Here is a 21,407-nt window from a genome sequence, read left to right on the forward strand (position 1 = left end):
GCAGCCCCTGGGGTAGAGCTGCCCCCTAAGTGTCCCCTCCACAGCTGCCAGCTTGGGGCAATTAAAGGCAGCAAACAGGCAGGAAAGCACACCCGAAGTGCACGTTTTGCTTCTTGCTTCCCTGCTCCTCATGTCCCAGCAAGAAAAGGGACATCCTCACTGTGCCAACCTCTGCACCGTTCCCAGCACCCACTGGCAGCAGCTTCATACACCGGCCCTGGGCAGAGAAGGGACACGCAGGGAGCACGGCACGATCCCAGCTCGCTGCCTGCAGCCACGGGCAGGTTTCTCCCCCTGGCTCAGGTCCCGGGTGTATTTTGCAGCATGTTGATGGAGCTAATGGCACCGTTGACCTGGGAAGGCGGTTTGGTGCATGCAAAGGTGCTCCCATTGCCCCATATTTGCTCTCAGAGGGATAATGCTCACCTTGGGCACGTTGTTTTCACCAGTGGAAAATCAACTGCCCCTGGCTCGGGCACCTCTTGCACCCCCAGCCCTGGCTTGGGCACGTCCTGCACCCCCAGCCCCACTTGGGCATCCCCTGCACCTCCTGCATCCCCAGTCCCGTCTTAGGCACCTCCTGCAGCCCCAGCTCAGGCGACTCCTGCATCTCCTGTACCCCCAGCCCCGGCTTGGGCACCTCCTGCACCCCCAGCCCCGGCTTGGGCACCTCCCACAGCCATACACCCGAGCTTGGGGAGCTGCTCGTCCCAGCCCAGCCCCACCTGACCGCTTTTAGCTGTGACAGACCCCAACCCCCAGCCCAGAAACACCAGGGGACACTGCGAGCAGCAGTGCCCAGCTCTGGGGCTCCGCTCCGGGCTCCCGCAGCTGCCCCGCAGAGCTGTGCTGTGCCCACGCTGAGCCCGGCTTCACCCATCTGCCACCCACAGGGACCCAAAGCTGCAGGAAAAGCACACCGGGGCACCCGACCGCAGAGCCACCACGGTCTCACACGGGTGGCTGTGAGCTGGGTCCCTTCGACACCGGGCATGAACGTAAGCGGCCATCACTGCCACCCCGCAGACCTGCAGCTCGGTCAATATTTCACGGGGGTATAAAAAGCAAAGGGCTTCCTGGGTGCAGAGCGCGACGTGCAGAGCTCCCCGTGGCTGCCAGCACCGCTGAGGGGCCGGGAGGGCAGGGGGTGGCCGACACCGGGGTGGGATGTGGGGTGCCTGGCCGATTGTACAGCGTCCCTGCCTGGCTCCCTCCATCCCTCCTGCACCCATGGGACCCGCAGCGGGCTCTCGCTCCCTCCCAACACCAGCCAGCGTCGATGGCAGCCGTCTATCCACGGGTTTCCAAGGTCAGCTGCAGTCAGTGTGAATTAAATCACTCCGCCAGCTCTCCTCCCTGGAGGAGATCCAGCCCCGAGAAGAATGGCACTACAGAGATTCACATGCCTTTGTGCAGCCAACGCGTTCAATGTCACCCGCCCCAGCTCCCCCACCACCAGCCGGGGCTGCACCAGACCCGCCAGCCCCTGCCTGCACTCGCCCATCACTGAGGTGCCCGGCACCCTGGCGCGGGGTGCGGGGAAAGGGTGGCCGAGCCAGGGCTGGCGAGCCATGTCCCTGTCCCTGTCCCCATGTGCCCTATGCCTCGCCACTGGCTCTCATGCGAGGGTGTGCAGGGAGGACATGGCCCCTGGGAAACACGGGGCCGTCGGTGCCAAAAACCCGTGCTGACACTTGCAGCAGGAGGAGGAACTGTGCCCGGGGTGCCGAGCACCGCGTCCCCAGCACGTGCTGACTGGTACACGGTCTCCAGCATGGGGTCACCGGCACATGGTCCCTGTGATGTGGCCCTCAGCGTGCAGTCCCTGGCATGCTGTCCCTAACACGTGGTCCCCAGGATGGGGCCCCCAGCATGTGGCCCCTGGCACACTGTCCCCAGCATCATGGTCCCAATGATGTGGTCCCCAGCACGTGGTCCCCGTGATGTAGTCCCCAGCATGTAGCCCCTGGCATGCGGTCCGCAGCATCATGGTCCCAACTACGTGGTCCCCAGGATTTGGCCACCGGCACACCGTCCCCAGCATCATAATCCCAGTGATGTGGTCCCCAACACATGGTCCCCAGGATGTGGTCCCTAGCATCATGGTCCCAATGATGTGGTCCCCAGCACGTGGACCCCAGGATGTGACCCCCAGCATGTGGCCCCGGCACATTGTCCCTAGCGTCATGGTCCCAACGATGTGGTCCCCAACACACGGTCACTGCCACGCTGTCCCCAGCATTTGGTCCCCAGCACGTGGTCCCTGGCACGCGGTCCCCAGCATCATGGTCCCAACAATGTGGTCCCCAGCACGTGGTCCTCGGCTCGCTGGCCAGGCTGGTGCTCGCAGGCAGATCTTTGGGAGCATCCTCCCAGCCTCAGAGGCAGGAGGCGGGCGGCCAGCTCCCCTTCACGGCCCCTGACATGCGGCACGAGCTCGCAGGGGAGGTAAAAATAGTCCCTGCGAGTTTGTGACAAAGAAGGGCTGGGAGATCCGCAGGCGTTTCAGACAGTAATTATAGCAGAGCAAGTCTGGTCTGCCACCCACCCCTGCCATATGCACCCACCCTGCACCCACCCGCTGCAGCCTGGCCCCCTCCTCCCTGCTGCGCCCCATGTCCCCACGGCAGGGGACAGTCCCCTCTGAGTCCTCCGGGCCAGGCTGGAATGAGGGGAGCAGTGAGGGATGTCACCGGCACGGCACGGAGCCTGCCCCTGCCCCCCTCCCACCTGCAGGCACCAAAACACGGGTGCTGCCCCCACTGCCCCGCACCCGTCCTGGCCCCCACCTCTGCCCATCCCTCCCCAGAGGGATGAGCCCGCCTGCCTCTGCGGGGGCAGAGAGCACCTCCAGGCAGGAGGGGCCCTGCAGACCCCGGGCGGGGGCACACGCCCCCGCTGCAGCTCCAGCTTGGGGAGGGCACTCATGGGTGCGGGCAGACACCCCGCCGGAGGATGCTCTGCCGTGGTCGGTGCCCAGCCACGGCGGTGCCCAGTAACACACCACTGCTCCCAGCACCAGCAAGGGCTGCTTTTGAGGGAACTGGGGCAGTCCCACAGCCCCGATTTTTGCCTATTTTATTTCTCCTCTCCCCTTCCCGGGGACAAGACCGGGAGCAGCGGGGATGTGGCTGATGCCACCCACAAACTAAACCCACGTATTCCATTCGCACCTCAGACAGCCCAGAACCGGCTGCTCTCATCCCTGTGGGGTGGAAAAGCATCCCCGGTGCTGACCCACGGCTGGTCCCGCAGCTCGCTCTCCCCTGCCCGGCGGATGCTGACATGGGGTCCCGAGGCCTGAGCAAAGCTGCAGCCCCGCCACCTCCACGGGAGAAGATGTGCCTGGGACACCCGTGTCCTGCTCACCCCAGCCTGGCACCAGGACCAACCTCAGGGTGCTGCCCCAGGGAAGACGCCGTTAGGGGAAAGCTCCGCACCGTGGTGCAGGACGCCGTGGAGAGGCACTGGTGGACTCCAGATGTACTCTTTTAAATTCTCTGGAAGTATTTAAAAGACGTGTAGATGAGGCGCTTAGGGACATGGTTTAATGGGCATGATGGTGTTGGGTTGATGGTTGGACTCGATGATCTTAGAGGTCTTTTCCAACCTCAATGATTCTATGATTCTATAATGATTCTGTGTGCCACGCTCCGGCACACAGGATCCCGGAGCAGAGCGGTGACAGCATCTGCTGCAAGTGAAGCAAGAGAGAAAACAAAGCAGTGGGGGAGGACGGGGCTGGACAGCAGGTCCTACATGCCTGGATGCTCTGCAACCCTCCTCCAGCTCTTCCACCACACCAGGCACGAGCCGGGGCTGATCACTCACTTGCAGCCTGACCCTTCCTCGCCGACACGGCTCAGCACGACCTGAACAATACTGGAGCAGCCGCCTGCGGCCGGCTGGCCCAAGGCTCACCCCATCCCTAACAGAGCCCTGCAGGACCAACGCTTCCTCCGTGACTTGGCAGGACACTAAATAGATGCCATGTTGTGGCCTCTATTAGCAAGAGCTGCCGCCGTGCCCAGTGGAGCCGTGAATCCCGGCGGGGTGAGGGGATGCAGGAGGCACAGTGGGGGCAGCAGGACCCCCGGGGGAAAGCTCCAGCGTCATGTTTTCCCTCCGGACAGGCAGTTTCCTTCCCGAGGGCCGTGTGTGCTGGCTCTGCCCAGCCTCACCACCTGTCCCGCTGCAGGAAGGGTGCTTTGCTGGGAACGGCAAGCAGGAGCCCGCTTGGTTTGCCTTTGGCTTCACCAAGCTCTTTGTTAACCCCCTCCACCTCCCCTCCCCAGATCTTCCCATCACGGTCCCTCCTAGGAAGGTGTGTAAAGAGCCTGGGATGTGGTACGGGGCATGCTCCAAGTCACCACGCTGCAAAGCAGCCCCCACGGAGCCTGCAGAGCCTCAACCGTTGCCCAAAGTGGAGCCTGCAGTGGCTGCGGGGCTCTGTGTTCCCTCCTGCCCACCGGCTCCAGCAGCAGCAGGGCTACCGAGCCCCCCCCCCTCCCCGGGTTGCAGCCCCGAGTGGCCGAGCCCAGCCCCGCCAAGCCGAGCCCAGCCAAGCCGAACGAGCAGCCCCAGGGTAGGACTGACCTTGCTGGGGCAGGCTCTGCCGGAGCCGCGAATAATATGGGGCTGCAGCCTGGCAATGGAAGTGCCCGGCAGAGCCATCTGAGGAAGCATGGGAAGGAGGAAAATAGATGCACGGAGAGGAAATGGCCCCGAATTTCTGGTCATTACGCCAGGAACAACCACATTTTGCTCTCTTCACCCTCCCTGCTGTCAGGGAGCCATTTCAGCCTGCTGCAGTGCCCGGAGCTGAGCGCGCCGGCAGACTTCTCCCCTCCTGCTCGTCTGCATCTGCATGCACTGTTTATTCCAAACAGAACACAGTCGGGAGAAGATCTCTCCCAAGTTCGGCACTGGGGAGCAGCCAGCTCTCCAGAAGGCTTTGAACAGCAAAATCCTCCCCAACTTCACACGCCGGAAAGCAGCGGCAATGACGCAGCCTGTTTCCATGAAGCTCTGGAGCCGCCGCCCTGCAAAGCCTCCTCGGCACAGGATCCCGGCTCCGGCACATGGCCGGCAAGACAGGGCACGCGCGGTTGGTCGCAGCTTCCCCAGGGCCGGGTGCGGTTGTTTGCGGTGCGGGTGGCGGCGCCTGCATCCCCCCACCAGCACTGGCTGCGTTTGGGGAGCAGCGGCCGCCCCTCGCTGTGCACTGTCCCCATCCCACCTGGCCACACCGCTCTGCAGAAAGTGGGACCTTCCAACAAACCCCCGGCTGCACCCCAACCATCGCCGCATTAGGTGGCTGCTGCCGTGCCGTGCCGTGCCGCCAGCTCTCCCTGAGTTTGCAGGCTGCCAGTAACATGCAGCAAAAAGTGCCCATCAGGGCAAAAATCTGCAAAAGTCTGCAAAAGCCTTCCCTCCTCCGGGGAGAGGGATGATGTTCCAGGGGGAAACGTTTTCCCCAGTCAAACCCCGTCCCCTGTTTTTCCCAGGTCTGCCAGCGGTGCTGGCACTGGGAACGCTGCTTTGGGTAACCCCAAAAGGAGCATCCCGGGAAGCATCCCAGTGCCTCTGAGCCACACTATCTGACCAGACACAGGTGGATGCACTGGAGAACTGCAGGGAAACCCCCAGCTGCTGCTTTCCAGGTACGCTGGGGGCTCGGGTTCGTACTCGCAGGCTCTCGCAGAGGAGAGGTGTTATCAGTTCGCTGTCAGCCTTCCCTTTGATGAGCCTCCATCCCTGAGCTGCATCGCTAACAAATCCCCAGGCATTAAAAATAAGCTGAAGCTTTGCAGATAAATCAGTGCAGGTGTCAGGATGGAGGGCGAGGGCAGGCCACCCGCACACCCCTCTGCCCGGGAGGGGGGAAGACGAGGCACAGCCACGGTTCAGGCACGCTCCTCCTCCCATCCCTCGGCATCAGCCACGCGCGGCCTGCCAGTCTCCAATTATCGACCTCCCCATCGATCCGGGGACGACCGTGCACGGCACGATTGCACGCCCTGCCAATCCAGGGACTGGCTACGGCACACACCGGTGAAGCCACGCACCTCCTGTCCTTGTGCCACGGGAGCACCAGGGCCCTCTGCACCAGCCTGGACCCGGGAGCCCCTTTGCCGTGGCAGGAGCAGGATGCTCGCGCCCGCAGTGCCAGGGTTCGGGGCTGGGGCAGGGGCATCGGGCAGCACTGCCGGGTACACACGACTCACTGGGGCTGGCTGAACAGGTGAAATTATCCCCAGGGCCAGAGGCATAAAATAAAGTATCAGCAGCACGTCGTGGTTTTGGGGGTTCGCCCTGGCCCCGCACAAGCCTCCGCTTGTAGCCACGTGGTTGACGGGGTGCAGGGGGGTGAGAAACGGGCACCCCCACCTCCAGCCTGGCAGTGGGGGGGCTGCTGCCCGCCTTTGCCCGCCGAAGCTGCCCTCCCACCCGGTGCCCACTGCAGGGCAGGTAACGGGATTCACCCCAGTGTCACCGCCTCCTGGCATCCCCAGGCACCTCACTGGGTCCCCACCAAACTCACAGCCTCCAGCACCAAGGCTGGAGGCACCGAACACAGGCACCCTGCGGAGGGGATGGGTGCGGTGGTGCCAGGGATGCGAGGACCCCGGTGCACCGCAGAGCCCCACATCCTTATGGCTGCAGCCTGTCGGGCACCCATGGGTGCTCAAGCACCACAGGGAAAGCCCCTCCGCCCACCGCCCCCCCGCCGGCTGCAGAGCAGCCCTTAAGGAAGGGACTGAATCGCTTCCATGCACAGGGGATATTTTTCCCCGAGTTACCTCGTGCCATCTCCCTCCATCCGAATGATTAATCCCCCCCAGCTAATTAGAGGAAAGGGCCAAGAGCACCCATTTAGACTCAATTCAATTGCCTGCACGATGGCATAATTAAAAAAAGCTGCTTAACAGCGGTGCATGCCCAGTGCTGAAATCGATGGGCAGTGTCTGTGCAGAGGGAGCCGTCCCCGCTCCGACGTGCATCAGACATTTATTCCACCACGGGAGACAAATCCATACCGGAGCATGGCAGCTGAAGGCTGGCGGGTGTTGCGGTGGGGCCGGGGCCGCAGCAGCTGGTTCATCCCACGCCACTGGGCAAATTCCACTGCGCTGGGTCACTCCCGTGCCTGCCAGGAGGGTGCAGCTCCCTTGCAGGAGCCACGGCAGCTCTTGCACCGGGAGCGTGCTGCGGTGGCGCAGGGAGCCGGCATCGGCACAGCGAAAGCCGGCAGAAGAGTCAAGAAAAACAAACCAGGTCTGTTAAAGGGAGAAGCAACGCGCCATAAAAATCCCAGCTTTAGAAACTTTGTGCTGCTTTGATGAAAGGGCAAGAGAGAAATATATTATACTCCCTCTATCTCCAGGGCCCTGGGAATTCAGGTGTGGTTCCCCGCAGCCTGGCTCCTCTCCTAACGTGATAAGTGCTGCACGAACCAAAAGCAAAGGGGCCGCTGCAGCCGTGGTGATATTTCTTCCTCTTCTCCCTTCGGTGCTTTCTCCAGAGGGAGAGGGGACAGAGGGAATTATTTCTGGAAGCAATCGCAGCGGTTTGTTTTTACTGCAGGGGCCTGGGGGAAGCTATCGCGCTGCCCCTGCGTTTCTGCAGGACAGGCAGCACGGGCAGCTCTGTGCCACGGCACGGGGAGGCGGCGCATCGGGGGAGACGCGGCGTTCCTGCCACAGGGCTGGAGGGCAGGGAGCCGGGGGCGGGGGGGGGGGGGGGAGGGGGGGGCAGGCGGCCAGGGAAGGAGGCAGGAAAGGTGGTGGAAAACGGGCAGCGAGAGCCAAGGCCTCCGTCCGCTGTGCCAGGCTGGCAGCGTCCGGCAGCCCAGTGCAGGCAGCCTGGGGGAGCACAGCCGCCCCTGCCCCCGGGCTGGGTTTCAGCCTCTCCCGGCCATGAATGGGGGCTCGTGCTGGAAGGAGCTGGAAAGCCCTTACGGAGGGCGGCACAGACGGACGGGCGGGCAGTGGGACAGGCAGCAGGGTGCCTGGGAGCACCAGGAGGGCTGGCTGCTCGCCCGCCCCAGCAAACCTGCGTCCCTCGAGGCTGCTGCCCAGGGCCAGCACACACGGGCATGGGCGAGAGTGGGGCACGACCGCAGGGCAGGAGGCCCGGGCTGCTGCCTGCCTGCCTGCCTCCTCACCGCAGCCCTTCCCCTGGCCACAGCCACGCTCACCATCCGGCACCGCAGCCACCCCCCGGCCCAGCCGCCTCCGGGTCCCCGAGCCCCTGCTCCCCTCAAATGCCCACAGACCCACTAAAGCAGCCGTGGCAAAGCCCATCCCGCTGCTCCAGGCTCTCACTGCCCACCCGGAGCCAGAGCTGGGCACGGTACCATGCACCGGTGAGGGCTTCCCTGCCGGGCCGGGCAACGAGAGGGACGTCCCACGGGAGCTGCCATGCAACCAGGAGCGTGATATACTGGGAGAGCAGTACACAGCAGTAAGATTTATTAATTTCCAATTAATTTTATCTGCCTGAAGCTGGTAAGGGTGGCGATGACCCCCAAACCGCAGAGGAGAGGGGATCACGGGATCTCATGGGATCCCATCGTGCCAAGATGGTGCTTTTGAGGTGTCTGACCCCAAACACAGCCCCTGCTGCCTTCACAGCACTCCTGCCTGCACCGGATGGCACGCTGCCCACACCAGACAGCACACTGCCTGCGGCACAGCCAGAGCACATGCACCGGGAGGTGTCAGAACGAGGACAGGAGGGCAGCTGAGGACAGATGGCTTGCTGCAGCCAGAGGACTTTTGTCCTTGCTGGCAAAACGCATCCCCCCCGTGCCAGGACCGGAGCAGCCGGGGCTCGGCAGGGGCTAGGCAGGGGCTGCCCTCCCGCGGCACTGGCCACAGGCAGGCAACAGTCCCGGGGGAGCCCCAGCCCCCCGGCCCAGGGGAGTCGGGGTTGCCGATACCTCGGGAGCCCGCGCACAAGCAGCTCCCAGCTCACACTTAGCATCTCTTACACACGTGCGTGCGAAGCCCGGCAGGTCCCTGCCCGCGTGCACACCGCCTAGGGGCAAGGGATGGCTTGTTCTGACCCCACTCCATGTCCATGTACTAAAGCAAACCTGCTCCGGGATGGCAAAGGGACCACGCTACGCCGCAGGGGGGCAGGGGACAGCTATGGGGGTGTGAGCGGTCACCCTGGCAGGGGGTGGCCAGGCTGCCGGGAGCAGGTCCCGCTCCCTGGAGTGGGTGCCACTTGCTTTGCAATGGGGTGGGGTGGGATGGGGTGGGATCGGGGGGGGGGGGGGGGTGGGGGGTGTGTGTGCATCCAGCTCCACAATTCCTAAAGTGCAGCTCCCTCTAGTGTCACACCAGCCCTCCAGAGCTGCCACCGTGCACCCACGAGGCAAGGTCACTGCTGTGCAAGGACAGCACCCATGAGGAGGGTCCCCAGGATGCAGGAACAGCACCCATGAGGAGGGTCCCTATGGCACAGGGGCGGCACCCATGAGGCAAGGTCACCGCTGTGCAAGGACATCACCCGCAGGGAGGGTCCCCACCATGCAGGGACAGCACTCACAAGGAGGGTCCCCACGGTGCAGGGACAGCACCCACGAGGAGGGTCCCCACGGCACAGGGACGGCACCCATGAGACAAGCCCTAAGGCACTTCCCAGCAGCAGCCCCGGGGTGCACGCAGCGGGCACGGCACGGCTAAGCCCAACAGACACACGGTGCTTGCGGACAAGGAGGCGGCTGATGAAGCACCGGCATCGAGACCAAAAACTCATCCTGGCCTAATTATTCCTAATATTCAATTCATCAATCTTGAAGGGGATGATCGCACTCCGCCGGAGCGGCTGCCAGCGGCGATCCCTCCTGGGGCTTGTCACACCGTCAAGCCGTGCCAGCTCTTCCCAGGCAAACGAAAGGCAGCGGGAAGGCAGGAGGTGGCTCCAAGCCAGGCAGGCGAGCCCCAGCCCCGGGGGACAGGCTGGGGCAGGTGCTGGGGGTGCACAGGGCAGACCCCAAACCTCAAGTCCCCTGCGACGGGGAGGGTCCCCACATCCACCGCTCCTCAGGGACACGCCAGCACAGCCACAGCCTCTCGGCACCCATCACCCATCATGCCCATGCAAGAGAGGGGAGGAGAAGGGGGCCAGAAGGTGCTCGGCAGCGGAGCAGCAGCTCAAGGGGCCACCGCAGCCCACGGGGACTTGCAGCCGGGGATGCCAAGAGTGAGGCTGGAGCAGTCGGCACCGGTCTGACTTGCCGGACCTGCCCGAGGATCTGGGAAATCAAGATCTCCCAAGGATCCAGGAGATCAGCCAACCCCAGGGCTCTGTGGGAAGAGACGCCCTTCGAAGGGTGGCAGGGCTCCCTGGAATGGGCAGGGCTCCCTGGGGCAGGCAGGGCTCTGCAGGGCAGGCAGGGCTTCCCAGAACAGGCAGGGCTCCCTGCGGCAGGCAGGGCTCTGCAGGGCAGGCAGGGCTCCCTGCAGCAGGCAGGGCTCCCTCAGGGCAGGCAGGGCTCCCCAGGGCACCCCTGCAAACATGCACGGAGCTGGAGCCAGGCCGACACCGCGGGCAGCGCTGCGCATCGGTGCCAGCCCACCCCGTTTGATCTCCCCGCAAGCAGACAGCTCTCGGAAGTCGCTAGCTCCCTGCTGGGGTGGGCTTTAAAAGTATATTAAAAAAGGGGGTGGGAAAAGAGGGATTTTGCCACAAAGATTGATGCTGACAGCGAGCTGCGAGAAGGCAAGGGCGAGCCACCCTGTGCAAGGCTGTCATTTCAAATCAGAACGCGCCGCCAACCTCGAGGGACTGTTTTGATCATTAACGGAAAGGATTTTTTCGTCGCTTTCCTCAATCAAATTAATCTGAAGTGAAAAACGTGGAGCTGACAAAGGAAATATTTATAAAGCAAACGAGGCAACATCAAAGGCAAGCGGGCGCCCGGCTCCCAAGGCTACTGAAACGGCGAAGGCAGGAGCCCGGTGTGCGCTCCTGGTTATGGGGAGCTTTAAACATGGAGGCTGGCGGCACTCGCAGCCGAACGGCTTTTTGCTTCTATTTCTGGGGGTCACTGGCTCCTGACCAGACACTTTGGGCACAGGGATGGCGGCAGCTGGCCGCTGTCCCGCTTCCCTCCTCCTGCTGCTGACAGCGGTCCAACGGCAGCGGAGCAGTGAGGATGCGTCGCTGCCTGCTCCTGCCTGTCCCTCCAGATGGGATGATCCTGCTGCCCGCCCCTCTGGGTGCATTCAGCGTGATGCCTCAGGCCACAGCACCATGCTGGGGGTGCCGGGAGGAAGGCAGGACCCTCATCTTCCTCCCCGGCACGGCAGCCCACACCACCCGGACATGGTCACGGGGACACGGGGGGTGCAGAGAGCAGCCACCAGCCTCGGGGACGGCCGGGGACAGGGGCTGCCCCACATGGGGACGTCTCCCCCAGCACCTCGGGGCTGAGCACGGGGAACACAGGACCGGTGCAGGCAGCACCACGAGCACCAAGGGTTCTGGCAGGGCTGGCCCCATCCCCAACCGCGGTGGGGACCCGGTGACAGGAGCCTGGGGCTTCGGCCAGGTGTGCCTCGGCTCCTGTCTGCGAGTGTGCAAGGGTGAATGCAAACAGATTTGGGGAGAAAAAGGGTGGTTTCGAGCAACAGCCAAGCATGGCAGGGTGGGAGAGAGCAAACCCCACTCCACTGCACCGCAGAGCAACGGTGGCTGGAGGAAAACCAGCGCCGGTAACCCCCAGGGTGGCCGGCAGCGCTCAGATTGGGACCCTGCCGAGGTGCAGCCCGGCACGGGGCCAGGACCCTCCCAGAAACAACTGGGTTTCCATTTCAGAGACCGGAGCTCTCTTCACAAGTCCCAGCAACATCCTCGCAGCCGCTTTTGACTACGACAAGCGACAGACTTCCCATTAGAAAAGTCTCGCAAGCTGCTATTTTTTTCCTTTTCTTTTTTTTTTTTTTTTAAATATATAAACAGGGCTCTGAAATGGAAAGATGCAATTTGGCATGGAAATAGTCCTCAATGAGCAGCAGCGAGCAGCCTCGCTATGAAGGAAATTGATTTTATTTGACCACTTTATGAGCATTTGAAAATTGCATCCTGAGCATGTGCTTGAGTAGTTAAATGCACATTATATTCTTCATTCCCCTGAATTGCTCTAAACCAGCCTGGAAAAATATGCCGGGGAAACAAAGGGAAATATAAAGCGACGCAGGTACACAGCATTCCTGGGAAATGGGTGCAGCTGAAAGCAAGACCGCAACCCTTCAGAGGGGCCAGCTCAAAGGGTGCTCCAGCTTTGGGTGCACCCCGCAATTCCCCGCAGAGAGTTCCCGGGTCACCCATAAGGACGCATGTGGCACCACCGGCATGGGCAGTAATGGCTCCCGGCCCCTCATTAGCACCCGCCTGTGCCGGGGACGAGCGAGGACTTTGCCACCGGCCTCGTTCCCTCCGTACCTTCTTCCCGATGAGCTTCTTGCGCAGGAACTCCCGGGCCTCGAACATGTAGGGAATGTCGTAGAGGGGCCTCAGCTTCCTGTTCTTGTCCTGCAGCGGGGGCAGAGAGAGGCACAGGTCAGGGGAGCCCCCCAAAACCACCCTGTGATGAGCATCCCTGTGGGGAGGCAGCCTGCTCCCCGCTCCAGAGCAGACACCCCAAAGCTGGCGCACCCAGAACCCCCAGCCTGCTCCCATGGATGCCCTCCCGCTCCTGCACCCCAGGGTGGGCTCCCCGAGCATCGCCGCAGCTCTGGCTCTGCCGAAACCCCGTGGGGAGCCCCCGGCTGACACGAGCATCCTCCCGCGAGGATGTGCCAGCAGCCACCTCGCAGCGCCAGGCCGAGCATCTCCTCTGAGTTTAAGTGGCAGCTCTATAAGGGGAAGGGATGGAGGGGAGTTTGGGGAGGGGGGAGATGGCCAGGGTCCCTCCAACAAGCCGACCATCCCCACTGAGCTCCTCGGCCCCTCTCGCCAGCCCTCCAGCCCCGCTCACCCTGTGCCAGGCAGTTCAGCGCTGCCCAGAGATCTCCGCTCACAAAGGGAAGCATCAAAGGTCTCGCCTCCCCAAAACACTGCACACAGCACCCCCTCCCCGCACCCACCCCTGCCCTGCCTGCCCTGCCCGCGGGAGGGGAAAGCTCAAAGAGCTCTGTAATTAAGAGCTGTGCAAGCCCGGTACACGGCCTCTGCTCACACAGGCTCCTGCACAAAAGTTGCTCATTAGACAAGCTCGTTATCAGCCAGTGATTAACAGCACTTGTGGGATGAGATGCCCAGGAAAGGGAACCAGAGGGCATCTGGCCACTCGCTGCCCATCAGCTGCTCAGGGCCTCTCGCGGTGATAAAATCCCCTCAAAGGCTGAGCAAAAAGGGGAGTTTTCCAGCCGAAACGGGGATTTGGGAACGATGCGGGGATGGGAAGGGGCCGGGGAAGGGCTCGAGCTGCACCGCAGGGCATGGCTGCACCCGCGTGAGCTTCGTGGCAGGTCTCGTGGAGCAGGATTGGCAGCAGCGAGCCCAGTGAGCTATATAAGATAATATATAAGATGCACAGGATAATCCATATAGGACACAGGACACGGGGTGCTGCTCACCCTCCCCGGGCCACCCTCTGCCCCCAGGAGCCCCCAGCACCCTGCAGCATCCCGACGAGCTCCATGGCATGGCATGGCATGACAGTGCATCGCCCGATGGCACAGGCAGGGGCTCACATCCCAGCCAGAAGAGAGCCGGGGTGGGGACTGAGCTGCCACCGAGGCTGGCAATCCCTCCCTTAGGAGTGCCAGCGGCAGGAACAGCGTCCCCCAACCCCTGGCTTTGCTTAGGGGCTCCAGGCTGGGCTCCGGGCAGGGGTCCCTCCCGCCCAGTCACCGTCCCCGAGAGTGGCCGAAGCAGGTGCCTTGCAAAAGCACGGGGCAGGCACGCAGCAGCATCCCCGGTCACCCTCCCTGCGACGAGACTTTGGGGACTGAGCAATCCCCGGGTCGGAGACGGTGTCTTCGGAGCCACCACCCCCAAGGGGCTTGTCCCCGACGAACCGTGCCGCCACCACCCCTGGACACAGCACGCGGTGTGATGGCACAATGAACCTGGCTTTGAAAGCAAAGCCAAGGGGCTGCCGCTGCTTGGCACCATCCCCGGAGGGAGCGACGCAGCTTTCCCTGGCAGATCCTGCTCCCTCGCTGGTGGTGTGCTGGACTTCGGACACACTTTGTGGTTGGCTGCACCGGCACCGCTATGGTTACAGCGCCTTCGGGCCCTGCCTTCCTCCCCTGTGAGGGGAGGAAGGAGAAGCCAACCCAACCCAACCCTGGGAGTTCCCCAGCCCACGCTGGCGGAGGACGGCCCTTGGCACATCACTCTGCTCACCGGCGTGCTACTGTGGGGAACGGCCCCCCACACGCCCCGCTGAGCCGGGGAGGAATACACTGAAAAGAGGGAGATAAGGCGAAAGCAGCAGGAAATGAAGGAGAGGAATCAGATGGGAGAGGGAGCAAGCGGACAAAGACACGCCGGCACTCGTGCTCCGCGTTCTTCCGTAATGAATGAGGCTTTGATAGAGTTTATTATGTCCTTGACGCTCTTCCCAGGCTGCTCCCTGGAGCCGTTCCCCCCTCCACCCGCATCGCCGCTCGCCCAGCGCCACAGCCCCTGCCAGCGCTGGTGATGGGGCAGGGTGATCCCGTGAGGGCATCCCCACCCGCGGCAGCGAGCCGGTGCTGCACCCAGCACCAAACCCGTCCCCGGAGGAAGCGCCTGCTCCCGGCAGAGGCTGAAAACCCCTTTGCAGGCAGGGTGAGGGCAGGTCCTGAGCCTGGCAGGGTGCGGGACTGGCAGAGACGGGATTTCTTTTGGGAAGAAGCTTTTACGCTCACCAGGGATCAGCCCGATATCACTCATGGCACAGAAAAGCTTCCTGGCACCTAATGAGATGGGCTTGACGAGGCTGGCATGGATCTGTGGCGGGCAGCATGGGACACGGTGCCAGCTAGCCAGCCCCGAAGCCAGTTTTCCGGCAGGGAGAGAGCTTTCTCCTCGCCCCATATAAAATAAAGCCACGGCTGAGTGCACGGGGACTGCGCAGCTGGTGGGTGGCCCGAGGGAAGCCCCAGCACGGGGGCTTGGGAAGCGTGCTGTTGCCGTAGGAAATGCTGCCGGCCCCGTCTCAGCCCCACAGTCAGGCCAGCTCCCCGGCTGCACCTCAGAGCGCTGCAGGATGATGCATTATTCACGCCGCTACCCTCCCTGGCGAGGTGCGCGGGGACGGAGGCGTCTCCATTATTTAGCTGGTGCCAGAAAAATTCCCGGCCCCGTGCCAGAGCTGGAATTGAGCCGCGTGATAAATCCTGCGGCGCTGGGAGTAGGGTCCAAGCGGGGCTGCCGGGGGGGTTGCCCACTCCTCCTGGGGCATCCCCCCCACGGATCACGGGCATCCCCACCGGGGCATCCCCCCAGGGCCCCGAAGCAGCATGCATGAACCCGTCCCCATCCCCTTGTGGCAGGGGCCCGGCCGCACGGAGCCGGAGGAGCAGGGATGACTAACTCCTCATTTCACAGTCCACTGCTGCAAAGCGGTGCCATACAGCCACGGCCGTTGCTTTGCTGAAAAATCACCATGCGGAGATGGGAAAATAAGCCAAGGGGCTGAGACACGGGGCGGGCTCAGCCCTCCGACACGGCGCGTGTGGATGCTCCCCACCTTGTCAGCTCCTGCCCCCCTGCCTGCACCCCGTAAGCAGAGACCCGGAGCAGGCAGGGGCTCGGCTGGCCCGGCAGCGGCGAGGGGCAGTGTGCTGGCACAGCTGCCAGCCGTACGTCGGCAGAGGTGAGCACGCAGGAGCTGCCGCCAGCCATGCCACCCACCGGCCTCCCCCTCCGCCCCTCCCCAAACACAGCCGAAGCAATGGGGAGCGCAACACCAGCCTCCCTTTCCTGACTGCCAGTCCCTGCTCCCTGCAGGGCCAGGAGAGCCCCCGAAAGCCCAGGAGAGCCCCCAAAATAAACGCTTGCACTCAAACACTGCCTTTCCCCTGCAGCCAAACCCGGGATTGCTGCTCCCCAGCCCTGTCCAAGCAGCTCTGCGATGCAGGGACACCCGCTTCGGGGTCACACAGCAGGCTGCTGCCTGCACTCGGCTGCCTCCTCTGCCTGCCGGGCTCCCGGAACATCCCCTGTCCCCGAGTCCTCGGGGTGGCTCCCACCCCCGGACCCCGCAGCCGGGAGCGCGCTGGGCTTTCCTCTGCTCGCCTTCACAGCACAGCCATGGTGGGATCAGATGGGACCCGGGCGACAAGTCTCTCCCAACCTCGACAAGGTCACGGCGAAGCTTCAAGATAAATAACGCTGCTCGGGCTCCTGTCTGCTGCTCTGCACAGGCAAAGCCCTGCACAAACACTAATTAATCCTCACTAACGAACTCCAAATTTATTGCTTATTTAAGTGACTATCTGGCACAGGCTGTTAAGTCCCTAATCCCGTCCCGCACAGCGCTGGAGCACAGGAAGGAGGATGATGGGAGGGAGCGGCAAAGCCCTGGGTGGCCCCGGCATCACCTGGCCCATGGTGCAGTGCCGGGGGGCTCAGGTGCCGGCAGCAATCACATCGGTGGAGAAGCGACCTGAGAACGGCTCAGCAGCCTTTGCACGAGGAGGGTACAGGAGCTGCTCACGAAGACGCCCCAGCTTTGCTTTCAAAGCTCCCATGGGATGCACCCTCCATCCCACCCAACACGGGGCTGGCACAGTGAAGCCGTGGGTCCCAGCACGGCGCTGGCGTGGTGCAGCCGTGGGTCCTGGCACGGCACTGGCATGGTGCAGCCGTGGGTCCCGGCACGGCACTGGCGTGGTGCAGCCGTGGGTCCCGGCACGGCGCTGGCGTGGTGCAGCCGTGGGTCCTGGCACGGCACTGGCGTGGTGCAGCCGTGGGTCCCGGCACAGCACTGGCGTGGTGCAGCCGTGGGTCCCGGCACGGCGCTGGCGTGGTGCAGCCGTGGGTCCCAGCACGGCGCTGGCGTGGTGCAGCCGTGGGTCCTGGCACAGCACTGGTGTGTGGCTGGTGCTCTGGACGGGCTCCTCTGCTGCCGCTTAGCCAGGGATTTACCCAGCTCGTGTAAAACCCTGCAGCTGCATTAATGAGAAGAGGGGAAATGTCTGCCCTGGAAGCAGCGCTCAAGTGCTTAAAAGCCTCTTCGAGTGCGGCGCCGGCTCTCCCCGGCATTGCACAAAAGCAAATGTTTGCCTTAAAAAAAACCCAGCAACTTCAGAGCATCTCACGGGTCTGCAGCCACATGGGACCACCCCAAAAAGGGGACCCCTGGCACAGGCACCCCAGCACTGTCCCTGCTGCCAGAGCAGCTGCCCTCCCCATGCTGTGCCGGGACACACGGCCGCGCCACGCTGGCCCCGGAGGAGCCGGAGAGGCGGGGGCTGAGTCGTCACCGAGGTCGCGTTGTCTTGATGCTGATGAAAAATGCAAACCCTTCTGCAATTCCCAGCACAAGTAAAATGCAATGGGCTGTGCCAGGAGTCGGAAAACAGAAACGTTTAAGTGTCTAATACATATTGCCCTTAACCACTTCCCTGTCAGCCACCATTAAATACCGTTTTGCTGGCCTGTAAAAATGATATTTCATATCGGAGGGGAAGTGGCCCAGCAGATCGGTCTGGGAAGCCGTTCAAGAACTTGGACGCACGTTTGAGTTTTTGCAAATAAACATTAAAAATCAATATAACAGCAAGGATGTTAACTAAATTTTACGACCGTCAAACATCCAGCAATTATAGACACATAGAAAGATATTGCTTTTTTTTAAACTACTTTTCAAGCCAAGAGCTTGAATTGCAGCAGCGTCCCTCTAAGCCACCTTCCCCGTCGCCTTCTTGGACGCGGCATTTCACGGTGCACGGGGAAGTGACGTCCTCGGCCGCATCCTGCCGCGGGAGCGGGACGGGCGAGAGGGATGGCATAGCTCCGCAGGGAGCTGCAGATGCCGAAACGCCGTCCCCGGCTTTCCCCGGCTGCTGGGGAGAGTCATCAGCCATTCAAAAAATAATTAAAAGAAAAAGCAGCGTATTAGCCTCATTCAATTAAAGGTGTGCGACGAGGAAGTCGTTTTATTAGCAAGAAAGTCAATGCGTGGAGCTTCATCTTCGGAGAGCTGCTGGAGGAGGGGAGGGGTAAACTGCTCGCCCTCTCTCCTGGGACGCAGAGAAAAGGATTTCAATCCAGAAATCAATGGGAACGTGCTGCTTCCTCACAGGCTGCCCGCAGATACGTGCCGGGGAGCCCGGGGAAAGAAGACGACTTTTTGTTTAAAATGAAACACGGAGCATCTTGAAAGCGGGTGCTACCCCCGGGGCGGGCGCTGGCTGCGCTCCCCAGTGAGGGGCAGTGAGCACCGGGTGCGGGCAGCACCCCCAACCTCCCTCCTCCTTAAATAACCCCTGTGTGGCTTTAAATACCTAACAGACCGAGTGAATTACAGCTCTCCTGTCAAATTAACATCATTACGCCGTAGAGTAGCCAATTAAAGTCTATTTTCAGGAAAGCAGCAGGCCCTATCTGCCGTGAAGGATTGCATCCTGCCATGGGGGGGATTAAACACCGAGTGTCCTCGCTTCCCCGCTGCCTGGGGGTCCTGCTCCCAGCCCCTGGCCCCCTTCCCAGGGGCAGAAGGTGGGGATGACGATGGATGCGGGCACATTCGGAGCAGCTGGAAACGCTCCGAGACCCTGGCCGGCAAAACACAGCCCGGCGTGCCGGTGGCACCTCCCGACACCCCACCAGTCCCGGGGCGCTCGCCAGCTCACAGAGCGGGGGAGGACGGCCCCGACCGCCTGGGGACCCCAGCTCCCCGTGCGCAGGATTTTGGGGTTTCTTCCAAGAATCCCGGTGTGGGATGCTGTGGGCGCCAGCACTCATGGGGGGACCCCAGAAGAGCTGAGGGGCCGGGATCCGCAGCCCGGTGGTGCCATGGGACCACAGGTTGGAAGAGCTCTCCCCTTCCCCGCCAGCACAATTAGGGAAGCTTATTATTTGTAAAGCAATTAGCATAGCAAATCAACTCGAAGCAACACGCAAGAATAAGCCGAGGTGGAGATTACCAGCTGCCACCGAAAGTGGCTGGGAGCAGCACCAGCAGCGTGCCTGGCGTCCCCGGGGCCTGGTGGCTGCGGGGCTGCTCGGGGACACAGCAGCTCCAGAGAGACCCCAGGGTGAGGGAAACCTGCCCCGTTCAGAGGCTGCCCGGTTTGTGCCGGGGCAGAGCCGGGCGCCGGGGGAAGGATCCGATCCGGAGCAAGCGGGGCTCCCTCCCGCAGGCAGAGGAATCCTCGGGGCGGCAGCGGGGGCGACCCAGGCTGCGTTTTAAACGCCTGGAGTCAGCTCCTGCTCCCCCCCCCCGCAGAGGGAGCGCGAAGGCGAAGGAGGGAAGGGGAGACGGTTCGTTAGCAGTGTCACGCTTGCGGTTTCCAGCCCTCCCGCCCCGGCGCATCCTTGGCTGAACCCGGCGCGCTCGGCTCGCCAGGGGATGTGCCGAGTGGGAAATCCATCACGGAGGCCGGTGAGGCGGTGACAGCTAGCACGGCGGTGTGCTCCGTGCTAGTGTAACAAGTACACCCGGCGCAGGGCTCCAAGAGGAGCCTGCAGCTGGCGAGCAAAAGCGTGCTGCTGCCGAGCGTTTGGGGACAGACTTTTCCATATCAAAGCCTCTGTAGCGCATCGAAGCTCTGCTCTGCAAAGATGACAAGGCACGCATCTGCTGTAATGGCACGCACGTGGGCGATGCTCTTACAAACAGCATCAGCTCGTTCACGGGTCCGTCCCAGGAGCCAGGCAGCGCTTCTGCAAGGAAGGGTACGACACCAGGAGCAGAAACAGCTACAGGAAAGCAACAGCCCTGAGGATTGCAGGCACGTGCTGCAGTGAGGAAACAAGGATGAAGGGGCTCCCACCGCACCAGAGAAATAAGCAGCGTCTCTGCTTGGGCGGCCCCAGCTCGCACAAGCAGGTGCCAATTCCTGGATGCAAAGCGTGAAGTGTGTATTCAGCTTCTCCAGTGCTCTGCCTGCTCTGCCGCCTGCCTGCTCTCCTGTAGAAGTGTTCTCCGCTCCCTAATTGCCTGCAGAGCACCTCCCCGGCAGCGGGCACTCGATACCAAGGCACCACGCGCCCCTGAACCACTTGAGTGATAAATGCCGGGTGGGCACGGCAGAGCTGGAGACGGTTTTATACGGCAATAAGGGAGAGAGTGCATGCCCAGAGACCCCACTGGAGTGACCGAGTGCTGGCTGACAGAGAGGAGGGCAGCCCTGCCCTGCCCTGCCCTGCCCTGCCCTGCCCTGCCTTGCCCTGCTGCCAGCGAGCCCATGGTCAGCCCCAGGGGGTTGCACGGGGCGCCAGCCCCACCTGGTTGCATCCTCAGCCGCAGCGATGACCGGGGTGATGCCACCACAGCCGCGCTCGGTGGGGTGGACTGGACCGGTACAGGGATCAGTCGCAGCCTGGCCACAGCCAGGTCTCGGGCAGGGGCCATGCAGGAGCGGAGTCGTTTGTGGCAGCGGCCGAGGACTAACGAGTTTGAGGGGCGCAGGCAGATCCAGCAGTCCTGCTGCCAGGCTGGGAGAGCAGCTCTTTTCCAGCTGCTCTCTGAGAGGGCACAGGGAAGATCAGAGCATCTCAGCGGCCACTCCTTCAGCTAACGAGACCAGCCAGAGTTACAGCCCTAAGAGGATTAACACCAGTGGCTGCTCTGGGAGCTCTCTGATACTCACACAAAGGGATGCCTCTAAACTAATGGGGGTCAGGAAGAAGCTTCCCCTGGAAGCCTGTTATCCTACGGCTGCTGCCACAGGACTGCTCCCACCTTCTAAATCACCTGCCTGCAGCGAGAGAGCAGGCAGCTTCAAAGTCCCGGCTGGTCAGTCCCATCATCCGAGCTCAGCGATACGGGTGCTCCAGCCAGCAGCTCCGGGTGCTCACCCCAATGCCAGCCCAGGTCACCTTGCACCCATCCGAGTTGTCCTTTTGGGCCAGCTTGGTCCAAAGCAGTGCTGCCCAGGGGTGCCACGGCATGGGACAGGCAGGGCAGCAGGGGAGTCGCTGGCGGCGGGCAGTTCTGCGGCACAGAGCCCTGCCGGGAGGGTGCAGCTTCCCCCAGCTGCTGCCAAGGAGCCACTCTCCTCTCCTGCGATGGGCACCCACGGGGATGTTAACACACGCCGCCGGCAGAGAGCACAGTGAGGCAGGAGGGCAGCAGCGCCGGCATGGTGCTCCCGGCACCAACCGTGCTGGAGCTGGGGGAAGATGCCCCGGGGAGTGAGCACCGTGGCTGAATTGGCCCTGTCCTGGCACCCCAGGGGTAGAGGGTTTTCCCCAAACCCCTGCTCAGCCCCCGGGTGGTATTAGAG

The 21,407-nt window shown here is 62.8% G+C and overlaps 1 protein-coding gene across 1 annotated transcript in view; it reads right to left on the reverse strand.

The window, feature by feature from the left end:
• SND1 (staphylococcal nuclease and tudor domain containing 1) overlaps positions 1–21,407 on the reverse strand; it is a 138,256-nt gene that overhangs the window by 76,553 nt on the left and 40,296 nt on the right. Inside the window, exon 11 of the mRNA XM_076363753.1 lies at positions 12,460–12,549. Coding sequence (XP_076219868.1) covers positions 12,460–12,549 — 90 coding nt within the window. The remainder of the gene's footprint in view (positions 1–12,459; positions 12,550–21,407) is intronic.

The sequence above is a fragment of the Aptenodytes patagonicus genome, unplaced genomic scaffold (assembly GCF_965638725.1).
Source record: "Aptenodytes patagonicus unplaced genomic scaffold, bAptPat1.pri.cur scaffold_86, whole genome shotgun sequence".
Lineage (NCBI taxonomy): Eukaryota > Metazoa > Chordata > Aves > Sphenisciformes > Spheniscidae > Aptenodytes > Aptenodytes patagonicus.